This window comes from Dermacentor albipictus, chromosome 3 (genome assembly GCF_038994185.2).
Source record: "Dermacentor albipictus isolate Rhodes 1998 colony chromosome 3, USDA_Dalb.pri_finalv2, whole genome shotgun sequence".
Classification (NCBI taxonomy): Eukaryota; Metazoa; Arthropoda; class Arachnida; order Ixodida; family Ixodidae; genus Dermacentor; species Dermacentor albipictus.
The window spans coordinates 11,353,170-11,375,731 of record NC_091823.1 but is presented as its reverse complement, the minus strand read 5'-3'; the positions used below and the strand labels follow the sequence as shown (position 1 = coordinate 11,375,731).

Below are 22,562 nucleotides of genomic sequence, written 5' to 3'. Positions count from 1 at the left end.
GCTATCTTACTTGCGTGGCAATAGATATCTTTGTTTGTGATGTTTTATTGCGATTGGTTTTTTTTTTAAATAACCTGGTTCGTGTTATTGGCTAGATAAAGACGGCTGTTTCATAGGGGTATTCTGTGCCTAGACGTACGCAGACATTGCGGCGGATCACCGAGTTACGAACAGCAGTCGTTGTGTGTGATCGATAGCGGCCCTAGGTGCCATGCCAGATGCGAGCGACACGAGCTTGCCTTCTTCTGGAAGCACTCGGAACTTCTGAAGCAAAGTTGTCACGTATAGAAAAATTTCCGTCAAGGCAAGAGTCTCACCAGGGCACGCACGCCTGCCTAGAAAAGAAGAGAGTTGGTTTTGTAACTGGAGCTTGCGGTAGATGTTTTTTAATTGTTTTTGTGCGAGAAAGAAAGAGGGTATTTGAGAGGAGTGTAGAGGTACAAAATGCCCGTTGTTATACATAAGCTGTGTAACTATATATGCTTAAGCTTGTTATACTGGCAACGTGATTTTTAAGGGTTTAATTGTGACCACGTTCCGGTACGTAACCGGAATTTGGCGTACGCGTGCGATGCTCTTTAACTTGTATACTCTGTGGGCTTTGGCGAAGCTTACCCCCGTCATCGTACTCGCTATAAATTCCGAATAAATTCCGAACGGAGTGCAGGCGTGCTTCGTGTCGGCTCCTCTATTTTCCTATGTTTTTGGCGGATTATCGAGCTTCTCGTGGTAATTCTTCTTACCAGCGATCGGCGGACTCTTCAGGACTCCCCCGACACCAAGTTTCGCCAGGTGGGCCCATCTTCTGGCCGATAAGCAACGCCTTTTGTCCCGCCACGCAGGCGGGGCGAGCTAAGCCTATCTCCACGTAGGCTACTATTGCCCGGCCGCCGCGGCGGCGGGGCGTGCCAAGCCTACCGTGCCGCCGGACCTCATTGGAGCTCCCAGACTCCGACGGCAAGGTGCCAGGCCTTTCCTGACGTTCAATGGAAGTTGTACAGGTCGAAGGAACAGATATTAGGCCGGAAGATTTCGGCAAGGGAGCGGGGTGGTGCGATGTCAAGAGGAAGAAACAGGCCGACGGTGCGACCGAGTCGGCGCATAACCAGCATGTGCACATGCAGCCACGGACGGTAGCCACATCGACTACGGGAGTCACCACAGCGCAGTACAAAAGGAAGTACGCCCGTCAAGTGCAGCAGGTTGCCATGGCAAGCCGAATGCCAGAGTTACCGCCGGACGATTACAAAATCGTCGTACGCCCTCGAGGCGGCTTCAACGTGCGCGATTACGGCACGGATCGCATTTACTGCTGCCTACGTAACGCGGCGGGTGTAGGCAGAGAAGCGGCCGGCGAAGATAGCATCTGCCTCAACGTTAAACAGAACGTGGTGGTGCTCAGCACGCCGTCTGAAGACAGAGCCAAACGCTACGGAGCCATTAGCAAGCTGTGCATCGGAGACCGAGAGTTCGAGGCGAATAGCTATCAAGCCGCCCCGGAGAACACTTCCAAGGGCCTCATTAGGAACATTTCCAAGAGCGAGAGCCCGGCAGACATCATCGCTAATCTAGTAACGCAGCGCAACCCCGGAGTGCTGCACGCGAAACGCATGAGCAACACCGACAACATAATCGTTTTGTTCGACGGATTCCACGTACCGAGATACGTATATTACGGACCTATGCTTGTCAGATGCTCCCTCTACAGGAAGCAGATTGACGTGTGCTACGAGTGCGGCAGGCTGGGACACCGCGCCGACGTGTGCCCCAATCCCAACGACAAGATTTGCCGTGGATGCGGACGCAACAATCCGTCGCCTGACCATCAATGCGAGCCGCGGTGTCGACTGTGCGGCAAGGGACACTTCACGGGAGACCGCAGGTGCAAGGCGAGGTACAAGACCCCATACGTAGTCAAGCGTCGCCAACTAGAGCGAAAAAGACAAGAAGAGGAAGAAGCAGCCACAGCGTGCGGCAGCGGTTACAACAGCAGCAGCGACTGTAATGGCAACGACAGCTACTACCTCAATTTTCCAAAGATAGACCGCCATTCAGTCACCGACAACCGAAGAGGACGCTCGACTAGCCGCGGCGGGAAGGGCCGTGCGGGAACATCCCGATCTCGATCCCGCTCTCGCAACCGAGCACAGAGGCCGGGAAGTACGTCGATGACGCGCGGTGGCGGCGGTCTGGGCACCGCAGCTGTGGGCCACATCAACCAACAAAGTCAGCAGCAGCAGCCATGGCAGCAGCAAGTTCACAAGAGCACTGGGCAACAGGTGAGCTGGGCGGCTGTCGCCGCTTCTCCCGGCGGCGGAGGCGCTTCGGCGGGCCGCTCTGGCGGGCCCGCTGTTGGCGGCGGCGGTGGGAACGAGCTCGAGCGAGCGATAGAGCGAGTCCTAAAACAACGTCTAGAGCCATTAGAATTGATAATTGCAGAGCTTAAACGCGAAAATGCGCTCCTTAGAGAGGAGAATATCAAATTGAAAGGCGAGGCTCCACAACCGCAGCAACCATCGCAACGTCAAACGATGATGCCGCCGACCTCAGCGCCTCGATCACCGACTCCATCACGGCCTGAGCCGGCCGGGATGGACACGGACAACGAGGGAAGCTCGAGGGAGACGGCGGATGAACGCGATGATCGACCAGTTACCGCGAAAAGGATCGCACTAGATCCCGCAAGACCCGACAGCAAACAGGGATGCGGCCGTTATGAGAAACTACAGAAACGTGTGGACAATATTGAGAAGAGCCTCGAGGAACGTTTTACAACACAGACGGCTCTTATGAACGAAATGTTCAATACCGCGCTAGCTAAGCTCTCTGACCAAATAACACAAATGTTCGCCGCGCACTTGGTGCGCATAGACGACATAGAAACGAGGCTGTCGCCAGCTGCAGGCAGACCAATCAGAACAATGAGCAAGCCATACGCTAGACAGCAACAACACAATCAGCAGCAGCAAAACACGCTCACAGACGTAGAGACGCAACCGCAGCTGCAACCGCAGCAGCAACCAAGTCGCCTCGATAGTGACGGGTTAAATTAAATACAGGCATCACCATGGCTACACACGCAACGAAGCACACTAACACTGGGAAACAACAATACACAATCTGGCAGTGGAACTGCCGGGGCTACAGGAGGAAGCGGGGGAATCTCCAGCAATTCATACGCAGCCGCGAGACAAAACCAGACGTGATCCTTTTACAGGAGACAAACCATCCGGTTAAACTAGCTGGCTACAAAGCCATAGACGCGACCGCGACGGAGAGCAGGCAAAGAAGGAAACGGGCTACACCCCGCGTGGCGGGCGGCGCTGGGCCGGGGGCGATGGTGCCGCGCCGGCCGTCTCCCCCGCCACGCCCGTTGCCGGTCGCCGCCGTGCTCGTTCGGCGTAATGTCACTGTGGCGCAGCGAGAGCTTGCCTGCGTAAATATCCCTCACGTGTTCGTAGAATTAATCCCTAAGAGCGGCCGAGGACTATTCGTCCTTAACGTGTATAGTAAACCCACACTGCAGCACAGATTCGGGGACCTACTGCGGGCCGCGCGCGCGGCTTCCGGCGGCGAGCCTCTACTTGTTGCGGGCGACTTTAACGCGCCCCACGGAGCCTGGGGCTACACCCGAGAAACACCCAAGGGCAAACACCTTTGGGAAGACTCGCAAGACCAAAGGCTTGCACTGATCGCGAATCCCGCCGATCCTACACGCAGAGGGAACAGCGTGAGTGCCGATACGTTACCAGACCTTGCGTTTGTTTCAAATGTAACAACAGCGCACTGGCAAAACACGCAGGAAGATTTGGGAAGCGACCATGCGCTGATCGAGATAACGATAGACACGGGCCCGAGCGGTCGTGGTACTTACCCTGAGGGCAAAGGTCGTAAGCTCAAGCTCGTGAAGTGGGACACGTTCCGCAAGAAACGAAAAGAAGCGGGGCGAGGCGATAAGCCGATTACGGACATAGACGAGTGGACCGAGACGCTCAGAAGGGACGTAGGTGCAGCAACGAGCGAGGTTCCGCCCGAGGCGAACCTCGAAATAATTGACAGCAGGCTCCTACACATGTGGGAAGCAAAGCGAGCCCTCCTAAAGAGATGGAAATGCCAAAGACATAATAAGGCGTTGCGCAAACGCATAGCGCAGTTAGACAGAGACATCGAAGAACACGCACTTCAGGTATGCAGGGCACAATGGGAAGACACGTGCAACGGCCTCGAGAGGCAGATGACCGGGGCGAGCGCTTGGCGCCTTTTTAGACACCTATTAGATCCGGAGGAGACTCGGGCCGCTCAAGGCCACAAGACTCGTAGACTCCTAAGAGATTATAAAGGCGATAACTTCCTTGACGCCATACGTGACCGTTACTTTAAGAAAGCAGAAAGCATCCAGTACGCTGAGTACGACGGCGTCACAAACAAGAAACTGGACGCGGAATTTAGCGAATCGGAAATTCGGTTAGTCCTGGTCGAACTCAACACTCGATCGGCGCCCGGCCCAGACCGGGTTACCAACAAGACTCTCCGAAACCTAGACGACGAGTCAATCTCCCGACTCGCGGCCTACGTCAATGAGTGCTGGCGAGAGGGTTCCCTTCCCGAAGCGTGGAAACGGGCCCGCGTTATCATGATTCCTAAACCTGGCAAGCAAGTTACGCTCGATAATCTAAGACCGATTTCGCTTACGTCTTGCGTCGGCAAAGTCATGGAACACGCAGTTCTCACCCGCGTGACCGACTTTCTCGAAGATCATGACGCGTTCCCGCACACCATGCTAGGATTCCGCCGCAACCTCTCCGCACAGGACGTATTGCTTCAACTTAAACACCAGATCGTAGACGACACTACCAGCTCCACTAAGGCAATTCTAGGCTTAGATATTAAAAAGGCCTTTGACAGTGTTAAGCACGAAGCGATCTTAAAAACAATTAGAACATTAGGACTAGGCCAAAGAATGTATAATTACGTTAGAGACTTCCTCACGGGCAGGCGCGCATGCGTCGTCGTCGGTGACGAGGAATCACCGGAATTTCAGACGGGTCCGTGCGGCACGCCGCAAGGATCCGTCATATCACCATTACTCTTTAATTTAGTTCTACTTGGTCTACCCGAGAAATTAACAGAAATAGAAGGATTACATCACAGTCTCTACGCGGATGACATCACCCTCTGGGTTCCCGGAGGGGGATGTGACGGTCACGTCGAGCGAACGCTACAGGCAGGAGTAGATGCGGTTCAGAATTACTTGCGTGGAACGGGCCTCGAGTGCTCGGCTACCAAGTCCGAACTCTTACTCTACAAACCCACAAGGAGAGGTCGTAAAACCCTGCGCGAACAGGAACGGGAATATTCCAAAATACGCATTACATTGGCAGATGGTACTCCCGTACCGCACGTAGAGAAAATTAGAATCCTAGGGTTACACCTGCAGGCAAACGGCCATAACGGAGAGACGGTGCGAATACTTCGTCGTTCGGTAGATGACACCATCCGACTCTTGCGTCGCATCACGAACAGACGCAATGGTATGCGTGAAGAGTGCGCGATCCGTCTCGTGCAGGCGTACGCGATAAGCCGCATAACGTATGTTGCCCCCTACCTGAGGTGGATCGGGTCCGAAAAAAACAAAGTCGAATGCATGATCCGAAAGGCTTTCAAGAGGGCGGTCGGCGTTCCACTCAACGCGAGCACCGACAAGTTTCTAGAGCTCGGAGTTCACAACTCTCTCAACGAGTTAATCGAGGCGCACGACATTGCGCAATACGAACGATTATCCAGGTCAAAGGCAGGTCGATGCATCCTCGAGTCGCTCAGCATCGCGTACCACACTCAGCATGGAGAAAAGATGGCGGTTCCCGCCTCTGTTCGCGACCGCCTGATCATCCCGCCGCTTCCCAAGAACATGCACCCGACGCACCACGCCGGGAGACGCAACAAACGAGCAAGCGACCTTGAGAAGAAGTTTGGTAACAGCAACGAGGCGGTGTACGTAGACGCGGCGCGATATGGAGGAGGGAGAAGCGCGCACGCGATAGCGGTTGTAGACCGCTCGGGTAGGTGCCTCGCGAGCGCCACGGTGACCACGGGACACACGGAAGCGGCCGAAGAAGCCGCGATAGCCCTAGCGCTCGTCGCGGTGCCGAACGCTGCGATCGTGATCAGCGACTCGCAGGCGGCAATCCGCGGCTTCGCGCGCGGTCGTGTCTCGCGGGAAGCGGCCCGCATACTCCGAATTTCTGACGACGGGGACTCGTCTTCGCCCTCGCAACCCCAAAATTCTACGGTCTTCCTCCTCTGGACCCCGGCACACACCGATGTTCCGCTAGCGGGAAACGAGGCGGCCCACGCCACGGCTCGAGGTCTCACACGCCGAGCCGCCGCTGATTATGTGGCCGCCTCCGCCCCCGAGAGCGGGGCATCGGATCTGCCGGATCGGGACACTACAACAGAAACACAGCAACAAGAAACACACTGGGCGTGGGGCGATCGCCTAACCACGTTCAGAGACCTCACCCAACACTACAGACTCGAAAGACGCAAATTCCCGCCACCACACGATAAACTGAACAGGAACGAGGCCGTGACGTTACGCTTGCTCCAGACACACACCTACCCTAGCCCCGCTATCTTACACCACTGCTATCCGCGTTTGTACCCAACAGACGCGTGTAAAACATGCGGACGCAGAGCAACGCTGCGACACATGCTCTGGGAGTGTACCGGCAACAACGGTAATCAAAGCAGCTCCGTTGGCGACGCGTCCATAATCGCGGCTGTTGCCAGAGTAGAAGGCTCGAGCTCCGTTCTTCCCGACGCCGCCCCGGATGCGGGAGCCGCCGGGGACCTTCTCCGTAGGCGTCGCCGCCGCTGGGAGGCGGCTATCAGAAGTTCAGAGCTGGCAGACCAGCTCTGGGCCGTCCGGCAAGCCGAAGATGCCGCTCGAGTCCAAGAACTTCGAGCCGTCACCTGAGGCCACCACATCAAGAACTGCCGGACTATTCTTTACTAAAGTTTCTTCTTCTTCTATACGCCGTCAAATAATCGTTTTTCTCTTCCGCGCCAAGCCAACCCTCTCCCTGCTCTCGTTTGGCCATTGTCGTTACCGCCTTTTTCAAAACACCTGTAGTCAATGCTTCACTCACTGACATCACAGCTACTTCGTTCTCAGAGGCCCATTACGCTTCTCGCATGTAGAAGAAGCGGTTCTGAGCTAATGCTGATGGGCTCGCGCGCTATGGCAGGGGGAAACGGGGTTCTCAAGGTATACAAGTGCTGGGTTCGAATCCCAGGTCAATGAGTTGTGCACAATTTTCTACATTTTATTCAGAGGAAGACGAAGTGCTTCTCTTGCGGAACACATCTCGCCCGTCTCTGTGCTTTTCTGGACTTCTCACTGCACCTGTGGGGTCTACCGCCCCCTCCATCGCGGTGATGGATGTACAACACCCCGAGGATCCTCCCGGTTCCCGTTCACCCGCGGACATCGGTTCGAGGAAGCGAGGAAATACATCGAGTGGTAGCGAGGACACAGAGCTGTACTCCGCATCAGGTGACGAGTCCTCGGAAGACAGCTTTCGACTTGTCCAGTACCGCAAGGCCAAACGAAGGATTATCAACTCATCTTCGGCGTCCAGCTCGAACACAGTGAAAACAGCGCCTCAACGATGGCCTCACTCCATCCTGTTTGTGCCACAGAACGCTACCGACAACCTGCGCGTCCTCAACAGGCAAGCACTCTCCGTGTATCTCGAAAACACTGTGCCAAACGAGATTAAGGATGTCAGGATAAACACTAGGCGAAACATCCTGGCAATTGATGTGATGAACCCGAGCGCGCTGACCATACTACAACATGTAACGCAGCTGGGAAACATCAAGGTCCGATCCATCATGCCAACGAATGGTGCCACAATAACAGGAGTCATCTATGACATTGACAATGAAATTCCTAATGCAGACCTCCCAGTTCTTATAAAACCAGCAAGTGAACGCAACGTCATTGTGCATGTTTGTCGCCTCGGCAACACACGTTGTGTGAGACTAACGTTCAAAGGCGACTGCCTTCCACCCTACGTGAAGGTCGGCCACTTTCGCCATCAGGTTCGCCCATTTATTCCAAGACCAATGCAATGCTACAATTGTCAGAAGATAGGCCATGTGAAGGGTGTCTGCAGAAATTCGGCCGTGTGCCCTCGATGTGCCGAACCCCACTCAGAAGACAACTGCAGCGCAATCAAGTTGAAGTGTCCTAACTGTCAGGGTGATCACTGCGCCTCCTCCAAAGACTGTCCCCAGATCAAGAAAGAGATCACCATTCTTAAACAAATGGTGAGAGACAACTCTACCCACAAAGAGGCTGCTGTGAAAGTACGGCGAAGACGACGTCACCGTCGAAGGTCTTCACGACGGAAAACATCAAGTTTTCAAGAACAGTCAACTCGTCAAGCAGCATCACCAGCGAAAGTTTCCAGCCCTCCGAACACCGATGTTGGAAGGGAGAAAACTGCCAGATCTCTCTCCACAAAGGAATGGCCGCCACTTCCACGTACACGACCGCCAGAGGAGCCGCAGCAGAAGCCGCCCCCAGTGCAGCAAGGTGCTGTACCCGAGCAGTCGCGGAACACAGATGAGCAAGTGATAGCACTTATTAGGCCTTTAATGAATGCCATTCGCGTGCTGCTAAGCAACATGCACACACCGTCTGCCAGAAGTGCGCTTCAAGTACTGGACGCTCTGAGTCCGGTGCTGGCAACCCTTGAGTAGATCATGGCTCCACAGCCACGGTCTTTTAGGGAAGAGGTCCGACAAGCAGCTATTTTCCAGTGGAATGCACGCGGACTCAGAGCGCGCCTTTCGGATTTCCGTCGCTTCGTGTACGCCAATATGTTTCCCATTATCGTCATTTGCGAGCCGAACTTAACGAACACAATCAGGCTTTCTGGATATGAATTATTTATGTCGTCAACTGTTTATGAAAACAGTAAGGTTTTGGTGTGTATTCGCCGTGACCTCACCTACACTCGTCAGCCTGTACCACCTAATGACAATAATCAATATATATGCCTAAACGTAAGGAAAAAGAATTTGGCCTTTACTTTCGTGGGCGCCTACCTATCTCCGTCAAGTCGATTTGATTACAAAAGACTGCAAGACATCCTTTCCTCAACCTCCAATCCCTGGGTCATCATTGGAGATTTCAACGCCCATCATACACTCTGGGGAAGTCCGATGATCAACGCAAGAGGCAGAGCTCTGGTATCTTTCGCCTCCAGTAATGAACTTTGGCTGCTGAATGATGGAAGTCCTACCTTCTTACGTGGCTCCACCTACAGCAGCTGTCTTGACTTGGCTTTCGTCTCACGAAGCCTTGTCAGACGTGCAGGGTGGTTTGCGGACATAGAGACGCACGGAAGTGACCATATCCCCACGTACATCAAGATCAGAGGATTGTCCCCTTCCAAAATACGGGATACGATCCAAAGAGTGGACTGGCCTAAATTTCAGTCTATAATGGAAGACCACTGCGACGCCAATCCATCTTTCGACTTGGAAGAGGCAATTAAGAGCGCGGTGCAAGACACTATGCGCACTCTCACATGCTCTTCGAAACTGAACGAATTTGACGTGGAACTAGAAAGACTTCGAGCAATCCGACGACGTGCTGAACGAAGGTACCGACGTACGAAAACAATGGACGATCTACGGACCGCCAGGCGCACGCAAAAGAAGATAGCGCCGGTTAGACAAGCTCGAATCGCAACGTTGGGCTGCCTTCTGTGAGTCGCTAGATCCACGCAAGCCTTTATCGCAACTATGGAGAACGGTGCGCGGACTGCGGACACTTCCCGTACAGCGATTCCCATTCAAGGCACTTGCCCTCTCTCAAAAGAGATCGGAGATTGACGTGGCAGAGGATTTCTGCGCCAGATTATCCGGCCAACTCATAGCTACCAACACTTCGTCGCCTTCGATCAGCTGTCCGCCACCACGTGATCACCGGTTGGATCTACCATTCTCGATCCACGAACTTAAGGCAGCATTAGCTTTGTGTAGCCGCACATCAGCGCCAGGACCTGACGGAATTTCCTACCGAGCTCTGTGTCACCTGAGGGAGCGAGCGAGAGGTGTTCTTCTTGAGGTTTACAATGAATCTTGGAGAAATGGCACGCTACCAACAACCTGGAAGACAAGTCGCCTTGTTCCACTGCTGAAGCCTGGTAAGTCGCCGTTGGAGCTCTCATCATATCGCCCGATCGCGTTGGCGAGCTGTGTGGGCAAGGTAATGGAGAGGATGGTCCTAGGACGCCTGGAGTGGTACTTGGAGTACCACAACACCTACCCAGATGCCATGGCGGGCTTCCGACGCGGTCGATCATCGATCGATAACGTCGTCGACCTGGTCACCTACATTCAACATGAGAAATGCCGTAAGCGTCTCTGCGCGTCTTTATTCCTCGACGTTAAAGGGGCGTATGACAACGTTACGCATGAAGCCATCCTCTCTGCTCTCGCAGAGGTAGGAGTGGGTGGGCGGATGTTTCAATGGATACGGAGCTATCTATCCATGCGATCCTTCTTTGTAAGCACGGAGGAAGGCCATACTTCTCTACATTATAGCTACCGCGGCGTCCCCCAGGGCGGTGTACTTAGCCCCGTGTTATTCAATCTAACACTAATTGCTCTGCTTGAGCACGTGCCAGCCACAGTCAGGGTATCAATGTACGCGGATGACATCTGCATATGGGCATCTGCAGTAACACGCCTACAGCTGCGAGCGAGAATCCAGAAAGCCGCCACACAAACTGTTCTCTACCTTCGTAATCGAGGCCTGGAAATTTCCTCAGAGAAATGCGCACTAGTGCCATTTACGCGCAAACCCATGGCCAACTACAGTGTAATGATAAATGGCCAAATAATACGACGGGTCCGATCGTACAAGTTCCTAGGTGTAATAATCGACAGGGACTTGTCATGGAGCCCACACGTATCATACATGAAAAAACGGTTAACAGGCATCTGCCACCTGTTCAAGTTTTTCGCTGGCAAGACCTGGGGAATGTCGCCAAGTGCGATGTTGCAACTGTACAGGGTGCTTTTCCTAGGATTTCTGCGATACAGCATGCCAGCAATAAACAACACTGGTAAAACAAATCTACGCACAATACAAAGTCTTCAGGGTCAAGTGCTCCGGATCTGTCTAGGCCTGCCTCAGAGTGCTTCAACAGTGGCTACGATAGCAATCGCTGGAGATCACCTTGTCAAGACCCACATTGAAATTGAAGTGCTCAGGACCCATATAAGGCATCTGACCAGGACTCCTCGTCACCACTTGGCCTCCCTAACAGCGGACAGACCACACACATCTTTCAGCCGCACGATAAACGCATATGACGAATCATTGCCAGCTTGTTTTACCCCGGCTGCGAGACCTTCGATTCCTCCATGGTGCCTCGCTCAACCAAAAATCAACCTCACAATACCTGGTATCTCGAAAAAAGCTGATCTATCATCGCCAGCCCTTAGACAACTCACGCTACTACATTTGTACGAGAACTACCGTGATTCTACGCATATTTACACTGATGGATCTGTCCTTCCAAGTAGCACCGCGGCGGCAATCGTCATACCGGCGAAAGCTACAACAATCAAGTTTAAGACGACCCACGCGACAACATCGACGGAAGCAGAGCTCGCAGCGCTCTTTACTGCCCTTCATCACATTGGTGATGAACCACCACATAAATGGACAATATTCTGTGATTCGAAGGCGGCACTGCAGTCTCTACTGTCACCTCTACGACGTGGACCACACGAGCAACTAATATTCCATATTACAGAGACTTTGCAACATATAAGTGAAGCAGGCCATGAGATAACCTTTCAGTGGCTTCCAAGTACTGCGGGATTATCGGCAATGAACGGGCGGATCACGCTGCCCGCTCAGCCCATACTGAGGAGCGCTGCGTCCCGATTCCTCATTCTAGACCTGACGCAGCACGGAAGCTCCGCCTACTTGCTCGGCAGTGCACCGCGTCGCAATGGAATGAGCCACATTTAAGAAACACGCGACTGTACTCACTTGACCCAACATTAAGTCTTCGAGCGCCATCACAGCTTCGCCGTAGAGACGCCACGCTTTTATATCGACTTTGGTTGGGCGTCGCCTTTACTCAAGCCTATGCATTCCGCATAGGGATGACCGACAGCCCAACCTGTGACCACTGCGGCCATGAAGAATCAATTGGCCATATTCTGTGTGCCTGCCCGCAGTACAGTACACAGAGGGCATGCCTTCGCCACGAACTTGACAAACTGGACGACCAAGCGCTATCCGAAAACAGAATTCTACAACATCGAAAGGACCTACCGTCACAGAAGAAGGCCGTGCAAGCGCTATTGCGCTTTTTGCGATCTACCGGCCTGAGTGAACGACTTTAACTGGAACGCCTTTTTGTGTGTGTGCCTCCATGTGTGCGTGTTTTTTTTTCCTTTTTTTAGCGTTTTCCTCTCTGTCATCTTTCTAACCCCTATCCCCCATCCCCAGTGTAGGGTAGCAAACCGGAGACTCATATCTGGTTAACCTCCCTGCCTTTCCTCTTCATTCTCTCTCTCTCTCTCTCTCTCTCTCTCTCTCTCTACATTTTATTTCTACGTTGACAGCAGGATATGTTGAGTAGAGCATCGGATAGAGGCGAGCGTGTGATACCCGTAGTAAACCGACATTGTCATTCCTCGTATAGCAATCGCTTTGCATAGGGCCCCAAACGCGCGGTTTAGGGGAGTTCGCTTCAAGGAAAAAAGAAAGCCTGGCATGCAGAAACACAATGCGAAAGAGAAGGTTTTGTGCTCTGCTTTTGCAGTGAATAGACAAAAAAAGCTCATCGCCTTTGAGTTCCCGCAATGCGCGCATACCACCGCTGGCAAAATATCAATGCACTTCGGTGGAGCGTTGTTGACCATGTTTGGCACTCTTTACAATACCTGCAATCGTGTGTGGTTCGAAAATGACATTCTTTCAATGACTGAGTTCGTATTGTAGATTCTGAATGCTATGTATTTCTCGATGAAGATGTGCCTTCTTTCTGAATATACAGTATGTACAGACCAGTATTGTAAGGAAACAGCGCCTGCCCGCAAAGAATTTCCAAGTCGGTAGTGCTGGATGCCCCCAAACTTGGCAAACCTCAACCGAGCCGGTGAGAACTTCATTTCCCTTCACATACCATTCACGTCTATGTGACGGTTGGGGCACTGCGGAAGAAATTCAGCTTGAACAAAATTTAAACGTCGCACTCAAGGGAGACACTGTGGTCACAGTGGTGTTCCTACAAATTTGAAATGTAGAAGGATCCTTTTTTGTTGATGTTGTTGTTGTTTCGAAAACGCGGTGCGCATGGTAGACGCACTGCATACGCTTTGCCAACCTTTCTTAAGTATAACAGTTTACACGGCACCGTCACAGCTGCCGCTGTGACTTTGTTGCTACTGCCAAGGGTTTATGCAGGTCAGGACTTTTTGTTTTATTTTCTTTGTACTTGGATGACAACTGATCAACGGCGTTTGGCGGACATCACAAGGTCTCTTTAATTGGTCCAGACTCACGGTAGCTTTGCCGAAACCTCACTGGCACCGACTATGAGTGTTGCGTGCTTAATATGTGGATAGTGCAGTTTAAGAAAGAGCTTAAAGGATCCGAGAATATTTTCACTGTAAAGCAGCACTCACTTTGCGTAGATAAATGGTTGTTAATAAACAAATTATCCAAAATTTAATGTCACACCGTAACTTGAAGTCGTGCTGGAAAATGAACGTTAGCTGGGCTTGTGGTAGGATGACGTAATATGGCTAACAGCGCAAAAATAAGACAAGAGATTAAGGGCATATGAGAAACGGGTGCTGCCTACTAACTTAGGGTTTCGCAACTAAAGTACCAAGTAAAAAAATCTGCAAAAGTGAAAGAAATATTCACGCAAAACAAGAATAAGTAGATAAGTGACAAGGAAGTTCTGAGTACGCGTGGAGTAACAGTGGTGCCACTGGAGTAACAGAAAGGAATGCTGGTTACCGAATTTGTTTTAAAATTGGCCGTAATGCTCCCACTAAGCCGCAGCACAATTGACGAACACACAGGGTCATCTCAGTACACTTCTCAGAATTTTTTGTAGAAAGTGATGTTACTTCATTTATTCCAACTCCTTTTACCGTCCGCAGGAGAAGAAATTTATAATGTATGGGCACACAAAGGTAACAGGGAGCTAACCAAAACAGTGGCCAAGATGTATATGCTTGATGCTTTTGTTATGAATGTAACACACTGGAGCTTGCAGAGAAACTTGAAATTCTGGTGATCGCTTAAGTTAGTTACAGTATTTAAATAGCGCACGGTATAGTACTCTCTGTTCTCATTGTGCAAAAAGAAATAAGTAAGGGATCGCCTATGTTCCCCCCTGTTGCCTTAGAGACACAAATCATCGGCACAAGGTCAGCTTACAGTGAAGGTGTATTCTTTCAAAAGTTCATATGCGTTTATTTGGTAGAAAAAAGCTCTGTACTAGCGTAGAGAATGCAGTTCACCCTTCTATCAAACGACGTTCGTATGAAAACCACATTCTCTAATCTCGTATGCCCTGAAAACCATTTTGATAAGTAAGAGGTAAATTTTGCTGTATTCGCGATTTGTTCTCTCTCTCTTTCTCTCTCTTTCTCTCTCTCTCTCTCTCTCTCGTTCTTTTAACAGTGAGAGCAGAGAGTTTTATATCCTGCACTGTTATCCGAATACGACATGCTGTTTCATTTTCATAAAAACTCAACGTCATCTCACCAAGGCTGAAAGGCAGGAACGCCTGTGGCTTTTGCTCTATCTCAGTGCCGTCAGCTTTCAGGAATCGAACTGGATCAAACATGTATGGCCTTCGCCAATGAGTAGAGTCGTTGTGAATGCTCCACAAGTTGGGCACCACAAAGGTACCAGCGGGAATGTGGTACCCACTCAGGATGGTGTCCCTACCTGCGCTGTGATGTAAAAGAGTAGCAAAAACATTTAAGCTTAATCCAGCAATAACAGATGAAAGTCTTGGGACAGAACATGCGCGGTAAACAGGTTATGAGCTGCTTCTCGCATACTCTTAATGTGAATATTATCCTTTAATGTGAATATCATCAGCCCAGTTTTCCTTTCGGCTATCCAGTTATCTAAATATCCAACTATCCCACCAAAAATAATTGTCGATCCCCGATATACTGCAGCTTAACAATGTGAGCCGACCCCGAATGTAGGGCAGTGTAAATATGTGAGCCAGCCGCGTGGCTACGTGCCATTGGACATGTGCCACGGGGTACGCGCCGCTCTTTAATGTACGTCTTTGATGCTAACTTGGGTGACACAGGGTATGGACGGTCTTCCCGGCGGCCCCGCCAGATGGCGGGAAAGCGCGAGGGAGGAGCCCGGATGCGTTCACACGCCTTATACGTGACGCATTTCAGCTATTCACACACTCCAAAAATCATCGTTCTGTTTCCAATTTTTGTTCTCACTTCTGTTGTTGGAAGCATTCATGGTATCATTCCTACGACGTCTTACTTGCACGCGACTTGTTGAAAGAAAGCAATCAATTTCGTGTGGAGGAACATTTAGCAATGGTTACGTATACTCGCACTACAAGCAGTTATTTCTCTGCAACGTGAAGCACTTTCTATTCTCTCACTTAGGCGCCGCAGCTCGAGGTGTAGCTGCCCTTGCGCCTTCATGTCTACCTTTAACCAAAACTAAAGCTACTGCCCCTTTAAAATAGATTTAGGAATGTTCTGTTCTCTATCCCTAGCACATGCAGCTGTCCGCGAACTCACACTCTGTGCACGCTGATTGGTGAGATAGTCCTCCAGCGCAGCGTCTCCAGTATGAAAGCCATTGTCAATGGCATGCGGTGCCGGTATTCCCATTGCGGCGTCCTCTCGCTACCCACAATGGCGTCGATCTCACGTTGCAGAGTGGCCTGGTAACCATCCGGATCCGCGGCTGCGATGTACAGGCACCACAGGATGGTTCTGCGCACCGGGTTTGTCGATGCTCCATAGATGTTGGCCACATTTCCTTGAAGGTTTTGCACTGGAGTGGAGCCATACGGATTATTCGCGAAGTAAACTGGTATGTTACAAATTATCTAAGCTAATCATCTTTCAAGATAGCAGCGGCTCTGCATCACACCTCTGAATGCAGAGAATGCACGTTCCCTCCACAACTCACCCCCCACCCATTCACATACTCTGCCACTAGCACGGTAACAAGAAAGGGGCGGTGGCAGATTCTCCAATAACCCCGTCAAGCCCCCTGTTTAACATCAAGAAAGTTACAGCTTGATCCCTTTATTACTGGTCTTGCGGTGTGTATTTATACGAAAAACTGCAATGAAAGTTTATTTGTGTGAAAACCTAATTAATATAGTAATTCATAATTTACAGCTTTTCTTCGGTTTTCACAACTGGAAACTTCGATTCTTATGAGAAACGTTACTACAAGCAATGCGTTAAGTTTCCAGGCCTTTAATCGAAATTTTCAGTTATCAAACTCGGCGCACTTTATATGATGCGCTGGTAGTTACACGAGTTAAAGATTCTTTCAGAATTTTATATAACCGAATGCCCCCCCCCCCCCTTGTCGCCCCAACATTGAGATTCTTTCTTTTCCCAATCCAGCCCTCGGCACATTAGCGTATTTTATTTGAACCCTCTAGATAATGTATATCGCTAATTTGGCGACGGACTAATGCAGCTTCCGTGAAATTCTTAACCAGACAACTTTTGGGGACCAGTGCCACATGGTGCTTTCAGTAATTCCTGGAAGCACATTGAAAGCGCGCCAACGAATAGCGACAGTTGAACAGTGAATCGTTTCTTGCACTTAACAGGGGCGGTCGGCCACGGCGGCCGCATTTCGATGGGGGCGAAATGCGAAAACACCCGTGTACTTAGATTTAGGTGCACGTTAAAGAACCCCAGGTGGTCGAAATTTCCGGAGTCCTCCACTACGGCGTGCCTCATAATCAGAAAGTGGTTTTGGCATGTAAAACCCCATAATCTAACTTAACAGGGGCGACTATAATGTTCCTCACGAGTGTAACGACGATCAGTGCTTTCTCCTTGAATCGTCTTTAAGTATCCGTCAATGAAGTCCACATCGACGTGCTTGTTTAATTTTCCCTCCCGCTTTGTTACTTCATCCCTGCAAAAAAGAAATAAGACGCCAATGCAGACTTCGCCGCAACATATACTTAAAACGGCATGCAAAATTCATGTTAAGACACGAACGTTGACGCTGTGTAACAGGGCCATCTTGAAGCAAGAATATGCTATATTATGAAGGTGCATATATATATATATATATATATATATATATATATTTGCATGCACGCGAAAGTACCGCGCGGCTGCCGCTCGAGGCACTTTGCGTGTGTTCGCTTTCTTCTTTCACGCTCGGAAAAACACTTTTATGTGGCACGTATGGAGGAACAGAAAACTGTATCGGGAGTTTTTCATGTCACTCTGCCATTTTGTCATTGATACTTTTCATCGAATTATAATATGTGAGAAGTTGACTAATTAAGACTAATTATCTACATAGGTGGAGTGAAAAAAATTTGTTTCAGTATCTCCAAGCTATGGCAAAGACCTTTGTTCTATCAAGCTACGTGCTATTTGCACATTTTTAAACTCTGGTTATAGTTTGCTGCGACACCCTGTATATCTTACTCCTTTACGTGTTTTTTATGTGTACGTTCTTTTTTTTACGCGCAGCCCTGTGTACACTTACAAAATGAACGAACTATCCCGAACCAAAGTTCTATTGCAACATATCTGTACCGTTCTTTGTATTGGTCTCTACAACTATTCCTTTTTGTCCAAGGTACGACTTGTTTCACCTTTTCCATGTCTAAACCAGCCGGCATAAATAAACACTGTGCAGGGTAGCCAACTGTAACTACGTCTGGTTAACCTTTCTATACATCCTTTCTCTCTCTCCCCCCCCCCCCCCATAACGAGGCGATTATACTAAATGTATAGCAACAAAACACTCACTTCACAAGCTGTGCCATCTCCTTCATTACGCACTTCATAGTGTGAACTCTTGTCTTAGGGATTGTAGCCAGCAAAGCCCGAATCCCTGGAAAGAAGTCCATGAATGAGAAGAAGCTTTCGCTATGCATGAGTTTGGTGGATAGCCGCTCGAGGAAACGACCCCCGGGTTCCTCAGAGTGAAAGCGCTGTCCGAACATCAGTGCCGAAATCACGTTGGCCAAGCTTGACCCAAGATGTAGGGCCACCATAGTAGGCTTTCCGTTTTGGGAGGAGAGAAGATCAACCAGATGTAGCACTTCCGCCTGTAATCGCGTCAAAAGAGAAAAACGTCCAAATTTGTTTAGATTTCGAAGTTTAAAGGGCAATTTATGCATTCTTTCCTGCGCTTAATTGGCAACCGTTTCAGTTGTTCGTAGTCTTCCCTCGCGTCTTTTCTTACCATCTGCCATGTATATAAAAGCAATTTTCTGCTGCCTCGCCAGTGTCAGAGAAATGAGAATGATCGCAGCTGCTCTCAGAGAAAGGGGCACAAAAATAGTGTACATGTGGCAGATTACGGTGAAAACTTGTGAATCGAAACGCAAAAAACACAATAAAGAAAAGAAGGCGCTTACGATGAATGCCTTGTATTGGTAGAAAGTAAGCTCTCCTCAGTGTAAAGTACCTGTTCTTGTTCAGAAAGAGAATATTGCAAATCCGAATGTGACTAGGGAAATGCTATATTGCGCAAAACCTAAGAAAGCCAGAAATCATGCCCAAGCTAACCATATTTACAATTCAACTAAGTGAATAAAAATGTTTCAGCATTTAGCTCTCTCAACCGGTAACTTTGAGTGAACGAGAGCAACCAGAATGAATTTAGTAAATGGAAGAATTTCGTGACCCACGCGTTACAATTGTCACAATGATAAGTGGTACTTCAAAAAAAGAAAAGCATCTCCCCTCATTGTACTTAGCATTTCTTCCTTTCCGTCTTTCGTTCCTTCCTTCCTTCCTTTTTTCTTAACTCTTTCTTTCTTTATCTCTTTTGCACTAACATGCTTTGTCCCCTAAAGGTCATGTTGATCTCACTTGGTTCAAATCCAATACAACGAAGGCTACGCTGTTCCGGAACCATGCGGAACCAGGCGGAAGTCAAACATATAATTCCTTACTATATACCTAACCGAAATGGTAACTATGTTTTTGCCTAGTGATGTTTCCACAGTTTAACTTTTGATATGTCCTCAGGTTATGATCGTGATGTGTGTCCTAAAGAAAGTTTAGCCACACCTCTACATGGCATTCGTTTAAACGTTGCCTACCCAATCTATGGTTTACAACCTACAATTGACGCGATCGACGTAGTGTAGCGGGTGTAATGTGTGCAATGACCTATATCAAGTTTTTTTGCGTCTGAACATGCTTTCCGACCCCAAAAGAGCAGTTCTCAAACCTGCTTGAAGTTTACGCGGCAGCTCCTTCGACATGCAACATATTCTTAGACTTTGGAGCAGCTTTGCGAATGCTTTGCGTGCAACAGAGGCGTCGTTAGTCCTGTCAGAGACTGCACTGAACCACACGCTTTAGTTGCTTGTCACCGTGTGTGCTTGTGCTTGTTGTGTTTGTTTTGTTTGTTTTGTTTCGTTTGTCGTGCATGTTGTTTCGTGTGCATTGTTCGTGATTGGATCATTACATGCATCACCTTTGTCATCAGGAGTAGCATGCTAGGCGTATGGCCAGGCATACATCTCTAGCACCCATTAACGAATATATATCTCGCCTTAGCCACAATGTCGAAATATTTTTCTGCCGCATTCTACATTAACTTACCTGAATATGTTTCTCCATAGGTCTACTCGCAAAGCCAAGGTTTCGTAATGCATGAAAGCAATATCTCCGATTCACTTGCCATTGCTCTCCATTCATTGCTAAGATGCCTGTATCAAGGAAATTCAAGAACTCCACCGTCAGATCAACATGTGCATGGTGAGTTAATATCCATTGCCAAAACCAGCAACAGCTCAAGCACGAATAAAATGTTCACATCCGCCATAGCTGGCTCTTCAAAGCACCATCCTGGAAAGGCGTCTTGGCGTTATCACAATTTCGAAACAACTTCTTTTGTGTTTCGTTCGTATACGTTCCTTGCTTACAGTTCGGAATGCGTGTCCTTGCTGTCGAGTCTTTATATGGTTGCTTTATTTCGTTCCCTCTTTTCTTCGAATTGACCACCACCAGAGTTATGATATACGAGATCAAAAGAACTTGTACTTAAATAATGTGATCGAGGTAAAAAAGCGACCACTGCACTCGCCATTCATATTCTCATGAGGTCATTATGGGAACATTAGTATGCATCTTCATTCTTTTACTCATCAAAGTGCACGCCCAACTTAAGTCTCACAGCGGCACTCTCTAAATACATGCATTTTACTATACTTTCCTTGCTATTGTATTTTTATCCTTACTTCCTATCTGATCTTCTCCCTTCGCCCTCCACAAGTGTAGGATAGCTAACCAGGCATGTCCTTGGTTAACTTGCCGGCATTTCTCTCTCTCTCTCCCCTCGTTTTTAATGGTGACAATTCAAATGCAGCTGCGCTGAATGCGTGTGCTGAAGCATCGAACATCGCATCGAGCATCGCATCAATCATCGGGATATCGGGTCTAAAATCTCCGATATCACGAGTGAGGGCTAGAAGGGCCATTCCCTGGCCATATCTACCATTTTGCATGGTATATAACCACGCTCCGATGATGACTTTAGGCGAGTGCTCCACAGAGGTGAAGTTTAGGGATGAGTTCCTTTTATTCACTTGGATCAGCTTTTGTACACTCCACTGGTAAGAAAGCATATCTTCTTTATTAAACGAACATTAGACGCAATGCCTTATTGATAGATTGAGAGTAAAGCTCTTCAAATATTTGTCGACGAGACTTGCAACCTTGCACCATATTCGCCAAACAAACATGCGTTGTCAACAGCACTCCAGAGTAAAATAACTCCCAATCGACCAGTGAACTACATCCTTAAATTATTTTGTCCTTAACACAAAGTTAATCAAATGTTGTCTGCCGGGGTTGGTTCTCATGATTTTGGATAAACAAGCACGCCATAAGACGCCATTTTGCGCTGAAATGCAATGTTATCAAAATACGATTACTGGCTTCAGACACACGAGCCACAACTTTTTAACTAGAAGCTGCGCTAGCGTGTGGGCAATTGCGGTCTAAGTTGCATTAAATTGATGAAACATCTTACCAATGTATCCAAGTTCTCTGAAGATGAAATTGTCGGGGCGATAGAGCACGTCAGGATTTGCAAGCGCCTCCCGTATTGAAGGAAGGTCGTTAAGCACAACCACATCCTTTAATCCGAGCCTGAGCCTGCGAACACCGAAATGTTAGCGCTACTAATCAAACAGAGCACCTTGTGTAATGAAATGAGGCTTCATGATAGATTTACTGCTCGTTAAATTGTGGCATCCTTGGCGAAAAAGTTGTGCTTGTATTCTTAAATGACGTCTTCATTCAGAAGTAAAGAAAACATAAAAAGAAACGTCATTGCTAACGAAAGTTGATTGTCCTACGTCTTCAATAAAAGCAGATAGTTTATGATATAAAATTTAGGAAAATTGAACTGCATTTCAGAGCTTATATAGCTTCTCATTTTCCTTTCTTGCTTTATATCTGTAATTCAATACACGACACTGACACTGCAATATGCTCACGCAAGCGAAAAGAAATCGCTGTACAAATGAGCACAGAGTAAATTTATTCAAATGGAAATCATGTACATGCAAGGGATACGTTTTCACCCTAAAATAGTAACAGTGCCGACAATAATTGCAAAGTACGATGAATCGTCCAACACAGTGCTACACTCAGTCATTGCTGCTCTGTTTTGACAAGTTGAAGGCGCTCACCTTACAAGGGGTCCATATTGTTCGCTCAGTTGTTTGAAAGCAACGTGATACGGTCCCTTGATGAACGGAAGATAGCCGAGTATCGGCAAGCCACTCGGACCAGGCGGCAAACGCTTGTCTTTGTCACCATTCCTCAAAGCGGTGAGCAAAGTGACAGTAAGGAGCACTCCAATTGCGATCCAGAACCACATGGTAGCCGATAAAGAAGGCCTTACACCATTGGCGACCTGTAAGAAAATATTGTGCTTCGAAAAGGGTCCTGTTCACGCACACGTGTACCGATTCTTGTACCAGCTAGAAACACGTAACGTTGTGCATTAATAGTCAATGGCTTCGTCACCACCAACGTCGTAAAAAAATGGTGGAATAGCACTTGTGACACCCTTTTGTTGTCGACGACCAGGTGTGATACGCGGGAAATGTGACGTTTCAAATGATGCTAGATACCGCAAATCAAAGTGCAGCGCGAAGTATCTGCTCCCTCGAAGCAAACGCACTGTTTTTGACACTTTGCACGCATGAACCAATACCAGAAAATGGTATCATTGTCCGTCTACTGTGGCCACAAAACCGAAA

General features: G+C 49.0%; 2 protein-coding genes across 2 annotated transcripts; one reads left to right on the top strand and one right to left on the bottom strand.

Annotated features, from left to right (window-relative positions):
* Positions 1 to 156: 156 nt before the first annotated feature.
* Positions 157 to 22,177, bottom strand: LOC135919542 (vitamin D 25-hydroxylase-like). The gene is made up of 5 exons (XM_070534894.1): positions 21,987 to 22,177; positions 21,323 to 21,447; positions 15,853 to 16,111; positions 14,828 to 15,018; positions 157 to 335 (listed from the first exon to the last, which is right to left on the bottom strand). The coding sequence occupies exons 1-5, from the start codon at positions 22,175 to 22,177 to the stop codon at positions 157 to 159; spliced, it is 945 nt and encodes a 314-aa protein (XP_070390995.1).
* On the top strand, positions 664 to 4,380 carry LOC139057225 (uncharacterized). Its single transcript, XM_070535077.1, has 2 exons — positions 664 to 792; positions 873 to 4,380. The coding sequence occupies exon 2, from the start codon at positions 987 to 989 to the stop codon at positions 3,051 to 3,053; it is 2,067 nt and encodes a 688-aa protein (XP_070391178.1). The 5' UTR covers positions 664 to 792; positions 873 to 986; the 3' UTR covers positions 3,054 to 4,380.
* Positions 22,178 to 22,562: the final 385 nt, after the last annotated feature.